The 23,015-nt window shown below is 42.9% G+C and overlaps 1 protein-coding gene across 1 annotated transcript in view; it reads left to right on the plus strand.

The window, feature by feature from the left end:
* Positions 1-23,015, plus strand: part of LOC119896010 (rap1 GTPase-activating protein 2-like) — a 73,541-nt gene that overhangs the window by 23,757 nt on the left and 26,769 nt on the right. Inside the window, exons 3-7 of the mRNA XM_038709472.1 lie at positions 15,665-15,749; positions 17,059-17,094; positions 20,999-21,031; positions 22,445-22,684; positions 22,767-22,870. Coding sequence (XP_038565400.1) covers positions 15,665-15,749; positions 17,059-17,094; positions 20,999-21,031; positions 22,445-22,684; positions 22,767-22,870 — 498 coding nt within the window. The remainder of the gene's footprint in view (positions 1-15,664; positions 15,750-17,058; positions 17,095-20,998; positions 21,032-22,444; positions 22,685-22,766; positions 22,871-23,015) is intronic.

Below are 23,015 nucleotides of genomic sequence, written 5' to 3' on the forward strand. Positions count from 1 at the left end.
ATTTGTCTACACATACACAGATATCTGTACGCATTTACAAATCTATGTACGCATTTATAGATCTATGTACGTATTTACAGATCTATGTACGCATTTACAGATCTATGTACGCATTTACAGATCTATGTACGCATTCACAAATCTATGTACGCATTTACAGATCTGTATGCATTCACAAATCTATGTACGCATTTACAGATCTATGTACGCATTTACAGATCTATGTACGCATTTTACAGATCTATGTACGCATTTACAGATTTTTTTAATTCACAGATCTCAATACCCTTATAAATCTTGTTTTTTTTAACACATTTACAAATCTGATTATGCACACAGATTCTGAATACACATTTGTAGAATCTTGTACACATACACCACTCTCCAACCACATTTGTAAATAGTACTATAATAAAGCCACCATATACTATACTTCACTGTGTAGAAATAAAAATCCTAACTGTTGGTAGTTGTAGCATCCTTCTCTCTATGCTTTGGTTTTATGGTTTGCCTCCCTCTCTCCCTCCCTCCCTCCCTCTAAACGACTAAGGCGCTATAATCCTGCATGTCCCTGACGTTATGAGAGAGAAAATGGGAGAGAGAGAGAGAAAGAGAGAGAGAGAGGAGTGCTGGTGTGTTTGGTGTAAGCGAGATGCTCAGTAACTGACGACAACGCAACAATGCCGCACGACCACTGGTGAGTCTGGCATTTCCTCTCATCCTCCATCTGTGTGTGTTTGTGTGTGTGTGTGTGTGTGTATTTGTGTGCTGCATTGCATTTTACTAAAATCAGCTTTTATGCTTTTATGTGACACTATAAATGTAAAAATGATGCATTCAGGTGTTCAAAAGATTTAACAGTAATCATCAGGTTGCACATTTGTGTTTTCTGTTGCGACTAACTAATGTGTATATTCATGTGTGTAAATGCTGCTATTAACAACACAAACACTGTCCTCTGAAACAGCTGATGTGTCAGTTTGAACTGATTTTTTTCTCTGAAGATAGTTTTAAACAAAAATTTAAAGAATGACGGCAGCGACCTGGCAGGGAATAAAACATCTGCGCAGCAACGTTGATACATCTGGAAGATAAATTAAGAGGAAAATTCAAGATCCTTCTTTTAATGAATGACATTTCAATTTAAAATGAGTCCAAAAAAATATTAAAACTGTTGTATGTTGTTCCTCAAATGTAAGTCACTTTGGATAAAAACCTCTGCCAAATGAGTAAATGTAAATGTAAAACTGATTTGAATCTATCCTAAATTTAAACACACAGTAAAGTTATTACATGTTTGAAGCACATTCATAGATAGATAGTAACTTCAGGTAAAATCCTCACAAAATGCATTGTTTTTATTTCTGCAGCTCCACATATTAGTCAGATCACATTTCCCAAAATACATTAAGCCTGTGTGTGTGTGCAGCTAAAGGGCAGACGGTCCGTCTGTCTAGAAACAGAAGCCAGCAGCGTCTCTTCTCTCCCTGCTCCTGTTGTTTATGATGTTGTTGTCGTCGTTTTTACGCCGTTGTTGACAGCAGGGACTCTTTTGCCACCTGGCAAATATAATTAACATCCAAAAATAAATAATTAAGAAAAAGCAAATGTGTGGCAGCAGAGGACATCCCTGCAGGTGGAGGAGGAAGAACGATTTCTTAAAAGTCAGTAATTATTCTTTTTCATGTGGAGCAGCTGCGAGTCAGTGTGTGGTGATAAAATAGTAGCATGTACTGAAAGTGTTGGACAGAACAACTTACTATCATTGAGTCTGACCAGAACTGGAGCTAAACATGTAAAGCTTGTCCTCAGCGTGGTGCTACAGGAAAGGTCAATACCGGTTCATCCTCTGGAGCTCAGGACATTTCATGATAGTAGAGGCCTTTCTCAATACAGAGTTCGTACTTGGGTCCTTGGAAGTTCAACTCGGGAGTCCAAACTCATGAGAACAGGATCAGCGTTGATGTAACGTCACCAGCTGTATTTATAGCTGTTTGTTCTGGATCTGAAGACTCCTCAGGATGACGGTGCAGCGGGGAGGATGATGATGCCGGTCATCTCTGCTGCCTGATTGGAGCTCACATCTCCAAAAACATCTGAGGAATCTTCAAATAGGCATCACATTATTCGGATACACTGACCACATCTTTGAAATCCAAGGCTTAGTTCACACGTACACAGGTATATTTATAAACTGAATCTCCATCCACATGAGAACGTAAAAACACAATTGAAGTGCCGTCAGGAGGATTGCCAAACTAAAGCCCTGGACATATTTGCTTTTAACTACGTGTTGCCGCACGTATCCTGCGTTCCTCTGAAGCGTACGTTGTGCACGTCTACAAGATGCAATTCAGCACATGAACGTGGGGGCAGCATGTCGATCTGACCGGCAGGTTAGCAGCGATCTACTGTTCCACACACCAGCCAGGTGGTGGCGGTTTGCCAACCGCCATTAAACGCAAAAGACGAAGCCGCAGACTTAAAATATGAGATTTATGGCGGGATGTTTACCATAAAACTCCTGGAGCTGGTCCACAATTACCAAGATCGTTATGATGTCTCATTAAAATCATAACCTCTTCAAATGTCACCATGTTTGGTCTTGGCGAGGGATGATCAGGCCCTGATCTGCCCCCTGGTGGATTCATTCATGGTTTAATCCTCCAGTACACAAAGTATGCAGGCAAGTATGTGAACAATACCGTTTGCGACGCCGACACTTGTCTCAACTACGCATTGTTAAAAAGCGAGCATGTCGGGAGCTTAACAGGCAGCGATATAACCCTAACACTAAAGCCATGTTGGCGATGCTGAAGCCTGCAAAAAAAATAAAAAATTCTGTTAGCTAAACAAAAATGTTAGAACGAGCACTGTCCACTGCACAAAATATTGCCTCATGTAAATAAAGGAGATAACGGTGCACTCTGACGTCACAAGCAAAAAAAACCAAAACACTGTCCACATGACAACACTGCAAACAGGGTTTCTACAAATCTTCACCCTGGCAGGAGCTATCAGAAGGGTTCGCTTTCCATGATCTAAAACACAGTTTGCATGTAGACTGAAGGACAAAACGCAGTTTTAAAAAATACCCATGTACGTCTGGAAAGGGCTAAGAACACTTCCTGTCTTTAGAATTTACCTGGTTTGACTTCTATTGTTCATTTTACCAAAGATTCTTTGGGAGCTGATTTATGTTTGGTATCCCAGCATGCATTTTGCATCATCCAGCAGTGTTGGTGGAGGACATGAACCAGTGTCGTAACTGGCTCTACGGTCGGTCGGTCGATCCTGACTGATATCTGTCTCAGCAAATATGGTGGTTCAGACCTTCACGCTCCCTTTGGGGGATGCAGTAACTTTGACTTGAGGTCATCATGTTAATGTTTCCAGTACCTGCAGAACTAATGACATTCCCATCCGCCTCAGCTGTACACTGCGTTTACTGCTTATTAGCTAACATTAGCATGCCAACACGCTAAACTAAGATTGTGAACATGGTTAACATTTTACCTGCTAACCATCAGCATTGTCACGTTTACGTTACGTTTTGGTGTTCAGTCTTGACATTAGGAATTTCACTTTTACAAAAGATCTTGGCTCCCTGTCTAAACCTGCAGCCAGAAACCTGGGTCAAATATTTCACAACGACCTTTTAATTTGAAAAACAGTACAATCATTTTCTTTCTCAGTTGACAAAAAGATGATCTCAAAGATCCAATGTGTTTTGACTCTTGTTCTGATCTCGAGAAGGTCAAACCTGCTTTTAAATATCTTGGTGAGATTATTATAATTAATTGTATCCAGGATTAAGACAAAAAAACGATCTCACGCCTTCAGCTGCACACAGAACACAGCTGCTTGGCTTTTAACAAATACTACAAGACAAGATATTTTGAAAGTGTTGTATAAACAACATATTAGGATACCACAAAGTCTGATCTCGGCCAATGGGACTGGTAGATGAAAAAAAAACACCGGCCAAACATATTTTTTACCGGCCTAAATAACAACATGTCTTTTTATGTCATGTAAACATTTGTTTCAGTACTTTTAATTGAGATCATAAGGTATTCTGTTACAAACTTAAAAAAGAAGAAGATTGAAAAATTCTAGTATTGCTATTAAATGTACTTAACACATAACAGTAAATTGTTTTATAAACTTACAAGATGCTTATTTATCATTCAGCTTAAACCTCGGGGGAAACGGGAGGGTTGACAGGTATGCATGTTACGGTGGTAGCTAGCAGGCTAAATGCTACAAACACTCTAGGTACTCTGAGCACGACTTGACAGCTCCCGACTCCAATCCCCTTACATATCTACGCCAATCAAACACAAGACACCTGAAATGAGCATAAACAACAACCAATGAACGCCCCAATCTGTGTGTTACACGATTTTAGAACCCTGGGTACAGCAGGGACCAATTTAAGTGCGACACACAACAAAAAACAACTGTGATCCACAGTTAGCTACCATCAAAGAGATATTATATGGCGATATCGTACCGAATACGTAATAGCCTTCCAACAATTAGCCGCCAAAGAGAAAATCTACCCGCATTTGGCGGGTGTTAATTTACATCCTGGCATGAGAAGCTTTAGAGACAGATTATTATCAGTGAGAGCAGGTTTCCAGTGACTGAATCCTGACTGTGATGGATTAACTCTGCAGAACGTTTCAGGTCTCTGCACCTGATGTTCATGGAAAGTAACTGAATGGTTGCCTGGAAAAGAGCAAAGAGAAATCAATCAGAAAAATATTATTCACAATTTTGAAAAAGGTTGTATATTTTTAAATAACGTAAAGTTCAAAATCATGAAAACACGGTTAGGTGAGGTTTTGGTTTCCTGCTGTGGTCACCGTTTCTCTTCGTGGCGGGGGAACCGAGGGGTTAAATGTAAATCTTAATGAACAGCTTTGATGTTCCCTCAGAGCCCAGCAGGCCTCCTGGTCGGGAAGAAAATGAGTTCACATGCTGGAAAATTACCTGGAACCTTAAAACATCCTACTGTGCCTCTTTTTTAATTAATAAGCAGCGAGGACACTCTGTTCACATGTAAACAGCTGAAACACCTCAAGCTTCTGTATCTGCTGTATAAACAGCTGAGGAAGGTTTGAGTCGTCTCAAGGAACTGGATGTGTTCAAACAATACAGCATTTTGCAAAAGACATCAGCACCAACAGATCCACTGATATTACATGGACAGAGGTATGTTTTCTGTTTCAAGCTGCAGGTTTAGCTTTAAAACCACCGCCAGGAGCAGGTGGAGGTGTTAGGAAACAACAGTTAATCAACACAGGGTGATGCTGAGAATGTTGATATCTTAGAAACAGTTCAGGCCTTTCACTCGAACAGATGCAGCCGAGAAATCGGCTGGCCAATGGCCAATCAGAAGCCTGAAGCGAACTATTTCCGGTGGAAGAGGAAGAGAGAATCAACTGACAGCGAATCACACTCGAAAGACAAAGAGGTTAGAGCGAGCAGTGTTTTGGCCACGTCAGCCACTGTATAAAATGTACTCTGACGTCACTTACCCCAATGACAACGCTGCAAAAAGAGTTCCCGCAAATCTCCACCCAGGCAGGAGTTTTCAAAAAGGGTTCGCCGTTAGTGTGGACGAAAGGCCAAAATGCAGAGAAAAAGCAACGTTTTCAAAAAATACCCGTGTACGTCAGGACATTGCTTTGGGCCTCACTTTTTTTTACTTCACCTTTATTTTTTTCATTTGTCCAGTGTGTGTGCAGTTATGCATGTACATTTGTGTATTGTATAATAATGTATAACTGTACATTTATGTTAATTATTTACACTGTTCTGCTGGACAGTTTTATTGTTTTCTGGAATAATATGCATTTATTTCTTCACTGCGCCACAACCAGTGCAATATTCATATATACATATATATATATATATATATATATGTATATATATATATATATATATATGTATATATATGTGTGTGTGTGTGTGTGTGTGTGTGTGTTTTAGTGGCATCTAGTGGTGAGGGCTGCAAATTGCAACCAGTGGCTCGCGGTGCATTCACATGCTCCTCAGATGGTCCCATTTCCCAAGTGTTTCTCTTTGTTCTCTTATTTTCTCCAATAAATCAAAAAAGGATTCAGATTATTCCGACACCACATGAATGCACCATCAGTCACCACTCACCCCTCCGACACGCTCTGTCAGCTCTGGGCTGAATAATACGTGTGGTCCTCCAAAGTTCTCTTACTTCTAATAAGACTACTACTGCTGCTTGCTGTTGCTTCTTCTTCTTTTTCTTCTTCTTTGTACGTATTCAACGTAGTGACGAACCGCACTCTGTACAGCTGTTTGTCCATTTTGGGCTACCGTAAAAACGTGGCGACGTCCATGGCAGGGGGGACTCATTCTAAGGTAATACAAACATAACGGTTCATTATGTAAGGTCTTTTATACACCACTGAAAACACAATTATGGATAATTTATTGCATATATTTCAATAGATCCTCAATATTAAACACTGGACTCTCTTCTCTTATTCTTATTTTTGTGTAACGTGTATTTTTTGATATCTGCTGTGTTATATCTGGAGCTGCTGTAACAAGCGAATTTCCCCGGTGTGGGATCAGTAAAGTCTTATCTCACCAATGACAGATTAAAAAACAACAGTGGTGTTTGAGAGCATTAACAGCAGCTACTCTGTCGTTCTTTGTATTCACTGCTGCCTGGCTGATGTTTGAGTTTGTATCTAATGAATGAATGAAAAGGAGACAGAAAACTGCAGCGCGCCTGTCTACACCGTGACGACCTGCTGAGTGTTTGATGATTATTTCTCTCATCGCTAGTCCTTCAACAGCAAAGCCTGACTCTGTTTTTAACGTTAATAAACAACAAGAGACGTCCAACACTCGTCTAGTATACTGGAGTAATAGTGTTTTAGGAATGAGGCTGTAAACAAGTTTAGTCTGACATATCAGCGATGGTCAGTCCTGCAAACCCCGCCCCTAAAGTTCCCGATTTCCCAGAGCAGGGGGGCGTTCGAATCTAAATTTCATCTCATGTTCCTCCGGATGAAATTCAGGTTTTGTTCCTGGGTTCCTCCAAAGGTTCTTGGTGCCCTCGGAGGGAAACGACCTGATAGCTTTCTTTGTGTTGCTCCCGTCTCTGGTTTCAAACTGTCATGAACTTGCAGTTTTTGCAATGAAAGGGTCCGGAGGCGCGTTGCATTGTGGGAAAGGCCTGGAGAGGCATCAGTGTATGTTAACACGTGTGTGTTTGTTGGAGATGACGTGATCGGCTTTGACACGCAGCTGTCAGCGGAGATAACGAGCCAGCTGAGAGTCAGGTTAAAAGTGAAGCCGGGTTTATTTTAGGAGGTTCGTGTCGGACGCGCATGTCGATACAGGCTTCTGAACGCAGATGATCTAAAAGTTACTGAGTGGATTTCTGTATGCTCACGTTTCCCCACTGAGGAGGCACAGCCTGTACAGTGACCTTTTCTCTCGCAGCAGGTTTCGTGTCTCCTCCTCCCTCTCGGGTCTCGTCGTCTTGTTGTCTCGTAGTGACCTTTTTGTTCGTTCCTGGACGCTTTAAACGCTCCCTCAGGATTCAAAATCAAGTCTGTGTTTCTGGTACATTTGCTGTTATGAGTAAAAATGAATATTCAACTCAGGACAGAAAACTGTAGTCCTCACATCGAAGCATATTTCCTTTAAAACCTGCAGAAATACATGAAGAGACACGTAAATACTGCTGATACAAATAAATAACTCCTTGTCAAGATGTTCTTTTTGTCATTATAAAGAAGGACTTCATTAATGGAAGAAAGGAATTAATTATAAAAAAGAATATAAAGGTCATATTGAAATAAAAGCAACCCAAAGAAAACACAAAGTCCCAAACAGTCATAATTAAAACAAAAACACATCTATGTGAGAATCTCTAGCTTTTGTCTGTGATGAAGCTGTTTAATTCCTGCACCAGACTCTTCAGACACTAATCCAACAACAAGTGCTGGACAATAATAAGCTGCACAGTCTGGGGTGTAAGGGTGGGAATCTTCTTTGATTCAGAAATGATTCTCAATTCAATAAATAGAATAAAAGTACTAGTTGCAATATAAAAACTAACAGTCTTGGATCCCGTCTGAGAGAAAAAGCATAGAAAAGAGTTTTAAAGTGTTTCTGCCCTCCTGTTTTCAGCACTACATTATTATGTTCTTGTTATGTTTTGGAGTTCTGTTAGTTTTCTGTTTCATTTTGAAAGTGTCTGCCTCTTCTGTTTTGTCCTACTTTATTTCCTGTGTGTGTCTCACATATGTTTAATCATCCTTCCAGATTGTGTGTGTAGTCCGTGTGCTTCCTTGGTCCGTTGTCAGTGATCAAAGTATCGTGGTTCTCGCCTGACTTCCCTCTGTGGAATTACTGGAAAACTTTGAATAATAGCCCGTGGTTTTATTTGCTAAAATCACTGAATTGACCCTGCCTATATTTGGGACAGGCCTATAATTCCAAAACTGAAACTACTATGAAACAGTTTGTTTATTTCAAACAGAATATTACTTGTATAAAAATAACCAAATAATATCAAATACACGGTAAATCTATAAGAATTAGACTTTGGTGCTCGTTGTTTCCATTAAATGAACTGAATGATGTGCAGCATGTCCACACTGACATATTGATCCTATGTTTAAACATGTATTAACGATCTGAGCAGCTTAGAAGCAGCTAAAGCGGCGACCCCACGAGGTTTAAGATGTTTTTATACATCCAAAGAACTTAAATAAAAACCGTATTGCCTTTTCTTTTGTTTTGGACTTGGACTGGATTGTTTGGACTTTGCCTGCCGCTACACCATAAGGCTGTACCTTTTTTACACTCGTGACAGTTTTATGTATATGGGACTCTGGCTGCTAAACGCTCCACTATCTTCACCAGCTGCTCTCAGAGTGAGTCTGTCTGCTGCTGAGCAGCTCATGTACGGCGGCTTTTTACAGCTTCTTCTCTGGAAACGACACTCTGAAAGCTCCGAGAGTGAACCAGAACAGGAAAATTGCAACGAGCTAAAAGTCCCTATAAAGGTCCGTAAAGCTGAGGTTGATGTGATGATGATTCACTACCAGAGACGCCAACACGCTGTCACTTCATACTGTTATTATAAAATGTTATCTGTTATTAGACATGTGAACCAACTACAGACAACATGGACTTGTCTTTTCTCCCGAGCCGCGATGGTCTAGGGTTTATGGGAAATGGTGTTCGTTAAATGCTGATTAAAAAAACAGTAAGGTCTTCAATTAATTTCATTCAAATAAATATGAATATTTACCTGCAGGTGTTCCTGTTTACAATCAGTAACATAACTATCGATGTGTATGGGAAAATTTGGGTGCACCTAAATGAACAATTTAGGCACTTAGGACTGTTCCAGGCCCTGCGATGGACTGGCGACCTGTCCAGGGTGTACGCCGCCTATCGCCCAATGTCAGCTGGGATTGGCTCCAGCCCCCCCCCCCCGCAACGCAGGATAAGCGGTTGACGATGGATGGATGGATGGACTGTTCCAGTCCAGCAGAGAGCAGCGAAATAAGATTAGCACAACATCTTTTGTGGATCGGACCTTGAGACGGGGCAGATAGCATGGTCCGTTCTAAATTACCCCCATGTGTTCCAAGGCTGGATTGTTAGTCACTGAATTGTAATAAACGTCAGTGGGTTTTTGAATGAGAGAATTGGAAGCTCACTCTAATGTGTGCCCACTGTACACCGTCCGGGTGCTGCATTGTGCTCTCGGGGTTGAGTTCCACCTTTTTTGTTCCGTCATCGTTACAGAAAAACACAATTTAGACTTGTGGAAGATTCAAATCAGGATTCCTGTGTGAAATTATTATCATCCATACAATCTAATATTGTATTACAACAACATAAGGAAATCATAAGGAAGTTTTTGCTGCTGTGAAGCTCCTCTTTCTCTCTTTCTTTTTTTTTTCTTGTTTTCTTTCACAGCTTTTTATGCAACATCCCTCGCTTTGTCACGCGCGCACAGTTACACAAGGTCATGAACCTCCCTGCGAGGCTGCGGGCCCTCTGGCAGTTCCAGTTTTATCTCTTTTCAGTGGAAATGTCAGTTTGGTGAAATTAATTTGGATTCATAAAGGACACTACAGGAGGACGGGCGAGCATGAGGAGCAAGAAGGATGATGGGATTATTTACAAATTGATTTATACAGAATAACACGCTAATATTACCATAAACAATGTTTTCTTCTTTTTCATTTATTTTCACCTCAAAGTCTCACAGGCCTGTTTGTGATGTTTGAGCTGTGCAGAGTTTGGTTCTTTTGAAAGAGGAAAGTTTCTCTGAGCTCACCTGAAGTCTCAGTTTCAACACCTGGACGTACCTGCAGGATTTATGACATCACAACCAGTTTTAGCCAATCATTGTCCAGGAACTTACGCAGGTGTGAAAGCTGAAGCCTCCAGGTCACAAACACTGACCGTGGACTTCGCTGTTGCCTGATATCGGGCAGAGCCGTCGACTCGTTTCACTCCTCCTACACTTTCGCCAGCATAGGTGACTGGTTTTGTCTGGGTTTTCAGAGTCGAGCCGAGCGAAACAAAAACAACTTGCCTTCATAGCAGCGTCTGCTTGTCTGTAGCAGTCGCCACAGTTGTTATTACTCCTTCTTGGTTCTGATGCGACGAAAAACAGAGCTGAGCTGGAAGGCAAAGCTCTCGATCTACCGGTCAATCTCTGTTCCTCCCCTCAGCTATGGTCATGAAGGCTGGGTCAGGACCGGACGAACAAGATCACAGGTACAAGAGGCCGAAATGGGTTTTCTCAGGAGCGTGGCTGGCGTCTCCCTTAGAGAGAGGGTGAGAAGTCATCGTGAGGAACTCTGAGTAGAGCCACTGCTGTTTTATGGTTCGGGTATCTGGTGAAGATTAGGGCTGAACGATTAATTGCATTTGCGACATTATCGTGATATGATAAAAAGGGATTTTCTTATCGTAAAGCGTGCGATTATGCTCTGGTCACATGACATGCCAGAGTAAACCAGTCTGCAGAAGAAGCATCGTCTTCGCACGTTACGCTGTACCTTGCCTTCTTGTTGTAAAATAGCATTAAGCTTGACAGAAGCTGACGCTACAGAAACTTTAGTGTCACACAGGGGATGAAAGTAGCAGCCGCCACCCGCGGGTAACTTGGTGGTGGTGGGTGAAATCTTCAGGCCATCCGCCGCTTTGACGGACAGGATAAAACGCCCAACAGAAAGACAGGTGTAGTGAGGAAAGTGTATTCTGGCGTATTATTTATTGCCATGACTTGACTCTCAAATTATCTTTCTCATATTATTATAATTTGATATTTCTTCTCCACCATTGCTCATAATAATTCATGCATCACCTGATTTCATCATAACACAGGCCTGAAAGAACAGTGGATGTTTAATCTATCTGATATTGTGTTGGTCACTGATTTACTGCTTGTCCGCTTTGAATAATACAGAAGGTGAAGAGCTTAAAAGTTCATTTCAAATTAAATCGCAATATTGGTAGAAAAAATCGCAAGTACATCCAGCTGGGAGTGGGTCTCGGGGTAGATCTGGGACTTGGTGGAGAGACTATATCTCCACACTGGGCTGAGAACGCCTTGGGTCCCCCCAGTCAGAGCTGGATAATGTGGGTCAGGAAAGGGAGGTTTGGGGTCCCCTGCTGCCCACGCGATCCAGTGCTCATTGGATCAATTGCTTTTTCAAATTCTGGTCAAGAATTCAGATCTTAGTCATCAGCATTTCAGTCCATGTCTTAGTCAAAACCATAAATCCACAGAAAGTCTGATGAGCCTTCATCCAAACATTTTTTTGTTTTGTTTGTTTTGTTTGTTTAAAGCCACACTTATCAATATTTTTACATTAAATATGGGCCAAATGACTGTGTAATGTAAAATAACTCACTCGTAGTACCAAACCCACCAAGACATGTCACTAACTCTGCAGCTTTTAGATCCTAGGTTTGGTTTTGCAGCACATTTCCTGCCATTTTAACAACGTTTTGCTAGCTAAGGGCATTAAAATCCTAGTGATGTCCAAATCGCATTGGAAGCATTGGAATCAGGAACAATTTGTGCACTTTTTTATGCACATATATCTATTTTATGCTGTCTACTATCTGCCAGAGTAATTGCATCAAAATCCAATCCCCTCTGCTCTATGTCTTGTCCACCTCCTGCGAGTGTTGCAGCGCTGCTCTCTTTACCACTTTCACCAGTTAAACTGACACAGGGCTCAGGCGGCAGCTTATGTCAGCTGTCCCTAATTAACATTAACTCAGTGAGAAACATGACAAAATGAACCTTGTCTGCTGTCGGTTTGTGTTTCTGAACCCGAGCAAAGATCGTTTGTGAGGTGAAGAGGCTCCACTCTGTAACACCACTGTACAATTTAAATTCCCCTGATCATTCAAACGCTGTTCGAATCAGGTAGCTCGTGAGAAATAAAGTGAGCCAGAGTGAGTAGTTACAGCTGTTTCTAAGATATTAATTATTTAACAACATTTAAGTCAATATATTGATCAGAATCGGACGATCAGGATTCGGCTTGGGGCCAAGATACTTGATCAGAACATCCGTTGTAAATATTTTATAATCAGATCTTAGCAGATTTAAAGTTGCTGCACAAACCTGCAGAAGAGTAACTGTCAATGATTTCTGCAGCTCTGCGGTGTCCGACACCTCAGGAGGAGGTCTGACGCCTCTGGTTACAGCAGCAGACCTGATAATGAAGCTGCTCCTGACTCCTGGCTGCGATCAGAGGCCGAATGCCGCTGCACTCAGCAGGACATCAACATCGACTCTTTGGTTTTTAATATACACAACACACAACAAACAGTGCCCTCAAATCCCAAACTGTCCTCCCAGCTCACTGCTGATGTTTCCTTCAAACTGGGACCACATGAGTCTCTCAAGATAATGTACGACATTCCTGCACGAGTCAGTGGCGTACAAGTCGTCAGTGTTAACTTATTAATATTCAAGTCTAAAAAAAAAGTATGACTCATCAATATTCAAGCACGAGTAATCACTGTTCAGGGCCACGTTATATCCAACAAGACCTCCAACCTAAATGACAAAATAGATCTTAACTACATGACACAAGTCACATGATATCAAAAACGTGGTTAATGTGAAATGGTTGTAGTTTGGTCAGCTTTAGGCAGCAAAACCACTTAATCAGGTTTAGGTACCAAAACCACTTGGTCAGGTTTAGGTACCAAAACCGCTTGGTCAGGTTTAGGTACCAAAACCGCTTGGTCAGGTTTAGGTACCAAAACCGCTTGGTCAGGTTTAGGTACCCAAACCGCTTGGTCAGGTTTAGGTACCAAAACCACTTGGTCAGGTTTAGGTACCAAAACCACTTGATCAGCTTTAGGCACCAAAACCACTTGGTCTGGTTTAGGCACCAAAACCACTTGGTCAGGTTTAGGCCCCAAAACCACTTGGTCTGGTTTAGGCACCAAAACCACTTGGTCAGGTTTAGGCCCCAAAACCACTTGGTCTGGTTTAGGCACCAAAACCACTTGGTCAGGTTTAGGCCCCAAAACCTCTTGGTCAGGTTTAGGCCCCAAAACCACATGGTCAGGTTTAGGCCCCAAAACCACATGGTCAGGTTTAGGTACCCAAACCGCTTGGTCAGGTTTGGGTACCTAAACCGCTTGGTCAGGTTTAGGCACCAAAACCGCTTGGTCAGGTTTAGGCACCAAAACCACTTGGTCAGGTTTAGGCCCCAAAACCACATGGTCAGGTTTAGGTACCCAAACCGCTTGGTCAGGTTTGGGTACCAAAACCGCTTGGTCAGGTTTAGGCACCAAAACCGCTTGGTCAGGTTTAGGTACCAAAACCGCTTGGTCAGGTTTAGGTACCCAAACCGCTTGGTCAGGTTTAGGTACCAAAACCACTTGGTCAGGTTTAGGTACCAAAACCACTTGATCAGCTTTAGGCACCAAAACCACTTGGTCTGGTTTAGGCACCAAAACCACTTGGTCAGGTTTAGGCCCCAAAACCACTTGGTCTGGTTTAGGCACCAAAACCACTTGGTCAGGTTTAGGCCCCAAAACCACTTGGTCTGGTTTAGGCACCAAAACCACTTGGTCAGGTTTAGGCCCCAAAACCTCTTGGTCAGGTTTAGGCCCCAAAACCACATGGTCAGGTTTAGGCCCCAAAACCACATGGTCAGGTTTAGGTACCCAAACCGCTTGGTCAGGTTTGGGTACCAAAACCGCTTGGTCAGGTTTAGGCACCAAAACCGCTTGGTCAGGTTTAGGCACCAAAACCGCTTGGTCAGGTTTAGGCACCAAAACCGCTTGGTCAGGTTTAGGCACCAAAACCGCTTGGTCAGGTTTAGGCCCCAAAACCGCATGGTCAGGTTTAGGCACCAAAACCGCTTGGTCAGGTTTAGGCACCAAAACCACTTGGTCAGGTTTAGGCACCAAAACCACTTGGTCAGGTTTAGGCACCAAAACCACTTGGTCAGGTTTAATGATAACTCAACATTTACTTGGTTTCACATGGGACGCGGTTCTCCTCTGTGAAAGTCCTGCTTTGGTTTGACCCATCGATCCACCCACCTTCTTTCGATGTTTACACGTCATCCTACTTCCTCCTGTGCTGCCATCGAACGGGTGTTTTAGGTCACTGCCACAATAAACGAAAATATGGGTCATAATAACTTGATGCACAAAAGACCTATGTGGTTATTTTTCTGGAGAGGACAGGCTGGTAAAATCATCAGTCAGAAATATTTGTGTCCAAGCCGAGTCATCAAGACATTCAAGTCACTGATATTCCCGCACGAGTCAGTGGTCAACAAAATCTGAGTCATCGTACAAGTCATCAGTATGACTCATCAATATTCAAGCATGAGTCATCGATATTTACGTCTGAGTCGAAAACATAAATGAACAGAAAGTCTGACGACACGCTGTGATTGGCTGCTGCTGCCTCCAGAAGTTGAATCCAGGTCAGCGTCTTCTTTTTGGACACCTGACGAAACCATGGCAACGGTTGAGCCGACTCGCCTGAGGCCGAAGGAAATGAGTGGTCTTCTGGCTGATTGATTACAGATTGCGTGTGTGTGCTGACATGAAGCCATCTACAGCAGAACAGGTGGCGGCTCCTGACAGATTGGACGTCTGTGTTTAGAGATCGACTCGTCCCTCCTCTGCCACAAATATAATGATGATGTGCGGCGCTCGGATAAATCAGGACAGGGCGGGAGGTGGATGGTATTGTATTGTGTGATAAAGGTGTGTGTTTGTGGTGGAGGGGGGGGGGGGGCAGCAACAGTTCAAATGCTAAAAAAAGCATGTTTTTGTATTTCAGCTCAGACCTGACTGCTTCCAGTTTCTCTGCATGTGTCGTGAGTTTCTATGAAGACGTCGTGGTCGGAATGAATGGTGTCCTCATTTCTTAAAAAAGTACAGGCAGATGCTTACCCATCATGCAGTACCATCAGGGAGGCATCTGATTGGCCCCTAATTTCTTCTGCAGCATGACGAGTCCAAACACACAGCGAAAGTCATTCAGTACCTCTGTGATAGAAGATTGGTTCATATCGAGTGACACGTCTGCGTTGAATAATCGATGTTTAATTGTTTTGATTTTTATTTTCAGCAAACAAGAGCTCCTGACCATCTCCAATGTTCCCGCCGCAGACTGCCCCCCCTCTCCCCCCCGCACCGCACCCCCCACCATGAAGGTAACACACACTTTTATCCATCTATACTTTTGATGACCCTCAGAGAACCAACACCTGGTGGCATAACGTACTTACTGTCATAATACGGCACGCGTGCACTTCAGTTACCATGGTTATGAGTCACTCACATCATCATCCGTTAACGTCATTATTGTCAGTGTTAGCTAGCTTCTTTAATGTGGACAACACAGACAATCCGAGAAGACAAACACACATAAAACCTCTGCAGGACGCCTGGCTGCACACGCCTCCTCCCAGTTTGGCGTTCAAGGTCCGGATCAAGTTCTGTAGAGACTTTTAAGAACAACTGACGGTCAGTCGATACTTTCTAACGAATTGTGCATCGCTCTTAGGCTCTTAGGCCCCATCCACACAGTTTTAAACGAATACGATCTCCGTCCGCAGCAGCGTTTTAGAGTTGATCTACATTAAAACGATGAAACTGCACATCTAGTGGGCGTGCGCGTGCACACATGAAGCAGATGGTCTACTCTGTAGTTACAGAAGATTTGGTGAAAGAATAAACCACAACAGACGAAGAACCGCTCCAGATTTTGTTTTGCATGCACCAATAACGAGCTGGGACTGTAACTGAATGTAACACGGGAGTTAAAAGAGACTGTGTCGGCGGGAAACAGACTGGGAGTCACCGCAAAGTAAATATGGCGACATGTAGAGTACAAGTGTAGGCTGTAAATGTTGTTTGCATGGTACAAAATATTTTAATAAAAATACCTAATCGAAAACTCTGTCAGCAGCATCGTGTTTCTGCTTTGCACGACTTATGAGATCCAATCAGAGAGCCGAGCGTGAGCTGTCTGAAGAACTGTCTGAAGAACGCACACTCCTCTTCAATCATCATAAATTCAATCACTGTCTTATGATCCACAAATGATTTTGAGACTGGGATGTGTCCTGGTTACAGATGGTTATTAAGAACCTTCCAGCAAAGCATAAAAGAATCCTTACAACTTCAGAGGGAAACCCATATAGTGATTTTATGCAACTCATAAAATTATGCAACTCTTTTCTAAGGCACTCCAAAGTGGTTTTATGCAACCAGACCCTGGTCTGTATTCGTTCCTGCTGCAGGCTGTGATGTGAACACCAGCTTTTGTTTGAGCACTTATTCTGACTTAAATCCTAAAAGACGTAACCCTCCATCAGCACTTTGAAGAAGTGACTACAAATGTCCTGATTTTCCAGGATAAAACTCAAACTGGTCCTCATAAAGACAGAAACACAGGTATGCTCTAAAAAAAGCTACAAACAAAAGCCAGCATTAACACAAATCTCTTTCTGTCTCCAGTCGGCTCATTTCTTTGACATGATGGACAAGATGGAGGTAAGAATTTTTAATTTGTTGTATAAAATCACGGACATCTGTGTTTCCTGCTGTGAAAGCTGCTGAGATACCCACAGTTTGGGTTTTAATCAATGACGGGACAAAAAGTGGATTATTTTTATTGTTTTTTAAATCATCTTTGAAAAGTTTCTCCTCCTCCAGCAAACAACAGATGCTGAATTTACTCAACATTCATTAAGTTTCAAGGTGAATTAAAAGAAGATGCAACACTAATGTTTTCAGGGGTCCATATAAAGCAAAGACCTAAACATCACGCAGTATTCCTTCCTGCAGTCTCACTAGTTTTGGGGTTATGTTGTAATCGAACATTTCAAACCGCGGTGCTGATTCCTGTTCAACACATACAGACTTTATCCCTGAACGTGCGATTTGTACAGTTACTGATAGGGCTGCAAAGTTAATCGAATATCGATTGCGATTTTAGCTTCCCACGATTAAATGAACATGATCGACTCACTGCTATCACTGTTTAAAATGGGAACCTCTGCTGCAGATCAAATCAAGCGCTTCCTAAACTTACAGCCAGCACCCTCCTGCTGCTGCAGGCCAGAGTAGACTGCAAAGTCCACTAGTCCGCATGTGTTCGCTGCGCCTCGGCTGCCGGAGCTGGTCGCGGCCCTTCTAGTCAACGCTTGGAAGTCCATCAGACGCAGCGTCACAGAAGCAGCTCTCGGCTCAGTGAAGAATACACAAATATACAATAAGTCTATTTTTGGCGGAAGCCACGTCAAGCAGATAGAACTGGGCAGGAAGTCAGACACAGAATGGCGTAGAGAACCCGGTCACTTTTCAAAATAAAATACCCCGTGCATTAGGGCTGACCCCAAATAGTCGAAGATGCTTCGCTGGGCGGAGCCTGATTCGACTGTCAATCTTACAGTCGAATCTTCACAGCGAAACAAGGATCACGCCATTTTGGCGACATGGGGGTCTGATTTTACATAGAACTACCAATAAGTTAATATACAGCCTGTTACAATGTACATTTCAATGTTTAATGCAGTAAATAAACATGTAAAAAGAACAAAACTTTCAAAAAATGTTTTTAAAGTTCGTAAATAAAATCAAAATTGTAACCTTAACCCTGGGTCGTCTGTGCGCATGTGTAGGCGTAACGTGTATGTGTGTGGTGGCAGAAGAGGAACACCTGCTGTCGTACCTCGCGGGACTTTCGGATAATTTATCACCCTTGATGAACCACACAAAGAATATTTTATCGTTTCTAAATAGCTGCTACTTGCAATAGATCTGCGAGGGACCGCGACGTTCATGCAGCTGTTGGCGAGAGAGAGAGAAAAAATGCTCAACAATAAGCCCTACTGTGCAGACTCCCGACCATAAATCAACAAAAAACACAGTTAAAACAGAAAAGAACCTTTTATCTACATTACCTACTTAATCATAGAAGAAGCACAAGCGCTGATTACGAAATCAACAAAATCTAAACTTGTCAGCAAAATCAGGCAAAACGCTCTGATTCTGAAATGCTCCCTGTGGGAGACGCAGCCGAGCAGACAACCGAACAAAACCGGGTCTCAGAGACGTTGCTGATAAGAAGGGTAGAAGCACAAAAAGGACTAAATAACAACTAGGAGACGATGCACTTTAAGGACCAGTCTTATTTTGATGCAAAGATTTATATTTATTTTAACAGTTTATTTAAATTTGAAAGTGCAATAAAAATATGTTGTCCCTAAAACCAATGACTGATCTCAATATAGATCAAAATAATTATGATTTTGGCCATAATCGTGCAGGCTAGTTACCGATCATTTTAGAAAAAGCAACAGGAAAACAGCATCCTGCAGCTTTGTAAGCAGTTAAAGGAGAAACCTGGTGATGTTTTCCTCTAGTCAACAAAACCCAAACGAGCAGTGAACATGCATCCTAACGAGTCCCGAGTGTCTCTCAGCCTGATGTCTCATACCTGATGTACTGAGCCTTTTTAAACGTGAAACTTTATATCTGTGAGGTGTTTTAAAGATCTACAGGAGGAACCGATGGGCTCAGAGCTGAGAGCAGCACAGAATCTTAATGCTGTCTTCTCTTCCTGACACTGATGCAGCAGGTGCCGGAAGCTGCCGAGATGAAGACAATCCCTCAGAGACAGAAGGCACGTCCGTCCATCTGTCCTCGTTTCCATCCACTCCCTCTTTTCATTGCTTCATTTCATTCATTCCTTCAAACAAAAGCAGAACCAAAGTCTCTGTGAAAACCTCGACTCTGAGGAAGAACCTGCCAGATTAAAGACTGATCACTTTGTGATTTTGGACTCGAGGTAATATCTTTTATAATATTTTCCACCGTTAGTTCCAGTCCGGTGGCAGCAGGCTAAGCAGGGTAGTCCAGAAGTCCCAGCTCCTCCTGGGGAGGCATTCCCACAGCAGATGTTTAATCTCTGGGTCTACCACGGGGTCACCTATTACTTGGACGTGCCCAGAAAAACCTCCAAATTAGCCACTCCTATGGAGGAAACTCTTTTTCAGCCGGTTGTATTCGTGATCTCCCTCTTTCAGTAACTTTACAAGCTCTTGAACGTCATGCAACTGGTAAATACTCACCTCAACTGTCCTGTGCAAACGCCGCACCGATCTACCTGCCAACCTTCATGCTCCTCACTTGTGAGCAAGACCCCGAGATACTCACTACCAACTTTTCTGACACAGTACCTCAGACTTGGACTCTCATCACAACTGCTTCACACGCTGCATGCCACCTCAGGACGTCCTGGAGGTGAAGAACCACATCATCTGCAAAGAGAAGCATTTCGGGGGTCTGCTCTAGGACGTGATTCCACGCCTCCAGGACCAGTTTATGGAGGTTCCTGCCCTCACCAGCTGTTCTCCAGGCAATGCTACTGTCCCAGTCTCTGTGGCTGATAGTGATCCACGTAAAGGCCCAGAATAAGTACAATCAGCCAGATTGGTTGTCGTGTTGATGTGCAGTTTGAGGTCACGGCACCTTAGTCTTTTTGTAAATATGAACCGTCGTCTTGATATCTGATCTGATAAAACTAAACGGAACAGCTGTGTTGTTTTTTTTACTTCTTACTCTCAAGTTCATAGTCGACAAAGAAACGCTGCCTTTTGCCCTTTTTGTTAGCATTGTTAAGGACGCAACCATCTTCTTTTAATAAACTTTATTCGAATTGTCACTGGACAAAAACAAACGGGGTTTCAATGTTTATTTTCAGTGTGAGTTCCACGTCGTGGCCGGTTCTGCACAGTTGCCGTTTGAAACAGCTGTAGCCTGACGACACCTCCCCAAAAATTTAACCACATGTCGCGGCAACGCAGACCTCGACACCTGCGATTGGTCGACTTGGTAGCGTTGCATTTCCTCCTACGCATTTTCGACTTGTCCTTTATCTTCTGCCTCAAACGCCTCAAGGGTCGCCTCCCCTCGTTTCACTAATTTCACTATAAGTAACTGCTGTTCAACATCGATCAGCTCCAACTCCGACACGATCCACTCACTTTCAGCCGCCAGACACCAACGAAGAAGAAGAAGAAACAACTCAACAAAGTGGAACATAGAAGCCTCACCACTAACTAGCATTTTGGCGACGCAGACACAAACGCCACCATGTTTAAAAGCTCATAATGGAGCACGTAGCCTTCGCCAGTGGCTACGGCGTAGACTCGACGCACTAATGCCTCCACCACATTAAGGTGGTGATTCTCAGAGGGCTTTATACATGTGTAGGACAGCAAAGACCCTTCTGGGACAAATAACTGATGATTGAGATTAGTATCTGCTCCATCTGTCCCGTCCAACACCATCTCTCACGCATGTTTATCCACCTGGATGTGTTCGTACTGTGCATCACGGCAGCGTATGTATATTTAACCGTGTGTGTGACTGCTCCGTCCTTCTCTTTCAGGACGACTACATTCCTTATCCGAGGATCGAGGAGGTGAGCGTCGAACGTCATCCTCCGAACACAGAATTCATAAACATCCTGACGCTCGCTCACGGGCGTCTGCATCCACAGCACACGGGCTGAATGTGACGAAATGTCTGAGAAACAAATAAAGGTCACGAGTAAAGAGATGCTGCTACCCCTGAGGAGAGGAAACATTTTTATTTACCATAAATTATATGACCCCGTTCTGCCATTTTGACTGCAGTTTTAATTTCATTAGTAAAGTTTCAGGCAGCACACAAAATGGATGATCAATTTCAAATTAGAGCGATAAATGAAGTATTTCATGTTGAAACAAGACGCAGACACATAAAGAAGCCAACATACGTGTTGCTGGAAACGTCCCGTACAAACTTCTGTCAGACACAAAAGGAAGAAGAAGCTAAAACAGTCAAACTAGACTTCTTAAAAGGGAAAAACAGACGTCAGTTTGCCCTCGAGCAAAATCTATGTGACAATCATATCACCTCTACACCTGGATAAGAGGAGTCATTTTCACAGCCCGACTCAGAGGGAGGACAAAAAGACATGACTTTTATCTAAAGATTTATTTAACTCTAAATTGGAGAAATATAAAGTACAGTAAAAAAGCAGTGAATTGAGTGTCTGCATGTGAACGAGCCATACGAGAGTGACTCCAGCAGCTTATGGGAAAAAATAAATTAAGATAAAATAATACCGTGAATAAAGTGCGACAAAGTACCAAAGTACTTTGCGACACATAAATAAATGAACAGTACAGTCTATAAGCGACAGCTAAACTGCCTCACATCGTTTCAAACAAGAGAAAAGATTCACCTGCCCTGCTTCAGTCTCACCTGGACGCCTGGAAATATTTCAACCTAATGATTTGGATAGTTAACCACACCGTTCAGCTTCCTCGTGTGTCTTTTCAGAAGTTTTCAGGTACGCTGTTTTGCTAAGACCTCTGGTCCAGACTGTGTCTGCGCCTCCTCAGGACGAGCCTAAAGTAAAGAAGGTAGTTTGGATTGAGGGAGCAAACATTCAGCGTCAGAGTTCGAGAATTAACATAAACGATGTTAGCAGCTGACAGTCCGGATCAAACTCGTCAACACATGGTCTCTTAGTAACAAGTGCAATACTTGACATATGTGCTTTGTTTTCTGCTTCAGTAGCCAGGTCCCAGTATTCATCACCTCTGCCAGTACTCATTATTAATATTAGTGTTCTCTACTACTATTTATTATTATACTGTTCATATCTACACTCCTTATATTTAGAGTTTAGATTTGCATGTTTGTATTTTGCGCTATATTTTCTACTTACCTACTTTCTGGCATAAATCAGCGTATTGGAAACACCGTAGTCTGAACACACCTGAAGTCTTTCAGGTGACACCTCACCTGAAACACCTTGAAATGATCAGCTGTGTGTGCGCTGCAGGTGCTGGAGAGGGGGGCGCCGTACCCTCAGGTCATCCTACCTGAGTTTGGAGGTTACTGGATCGAGGATCCCGAGGCCCCTCCTCCCACCTCCCTGAAAATCAAGAGGCAGGAGGAGGATGAGACGGAGGAAGAGGAGGAGGCGGAGCAGGAGGAAGACACCCCCCCAGGGGATTATGGGTACCAGCTGGAGGAGATCAGCGGGGCTGCACGGGCGTACAGGAAGCACTTCTTGGGCAGAGTGAGAGTCTGTGTTTAAATGCTCGAGACTTACTGTGTCAAGTCTGCACCACAGTGACCTTTGACCTCTCTCTCTTTCTCAGGAGCATTTAAACTTCTCTTGCTCGACCAGCAGTCTGGGAAACCTGCTGCTTTCTGTGCGGCACGAAGAAGAGAAGGAGCAGGAGTCCCTCCACGTTATCATCAGGTACACGCCAACACCTCACATGCTGTACATATCGTTTGGTTATTTTTACATATATATATATATATATATATACACGCACTCACCGGCCACTTTAATAGGTACACCTGTTCAACTGCTTGTTAACACAAACAGCTGATCAGCCAAT

This window comes from Micropterus salmoides, unplaced genomic scaffold, assembly GCF_014851395.1.
Source record: "Micropterus salmoides isolate LMB-PRFRI ecotype aquatic unplaced genomic scaffold, ASM1485139v1 Ms_hic_scaffold_9, whole genome shotgun sequence".
Classification (NCBI taxonomy): domain Eukaryota; kingdom Metazoa; phylum Chordata; class Actinopteri; order Centrarchiformes; family Centrarchidae; genus Micropterus; species Micropterus salmoides.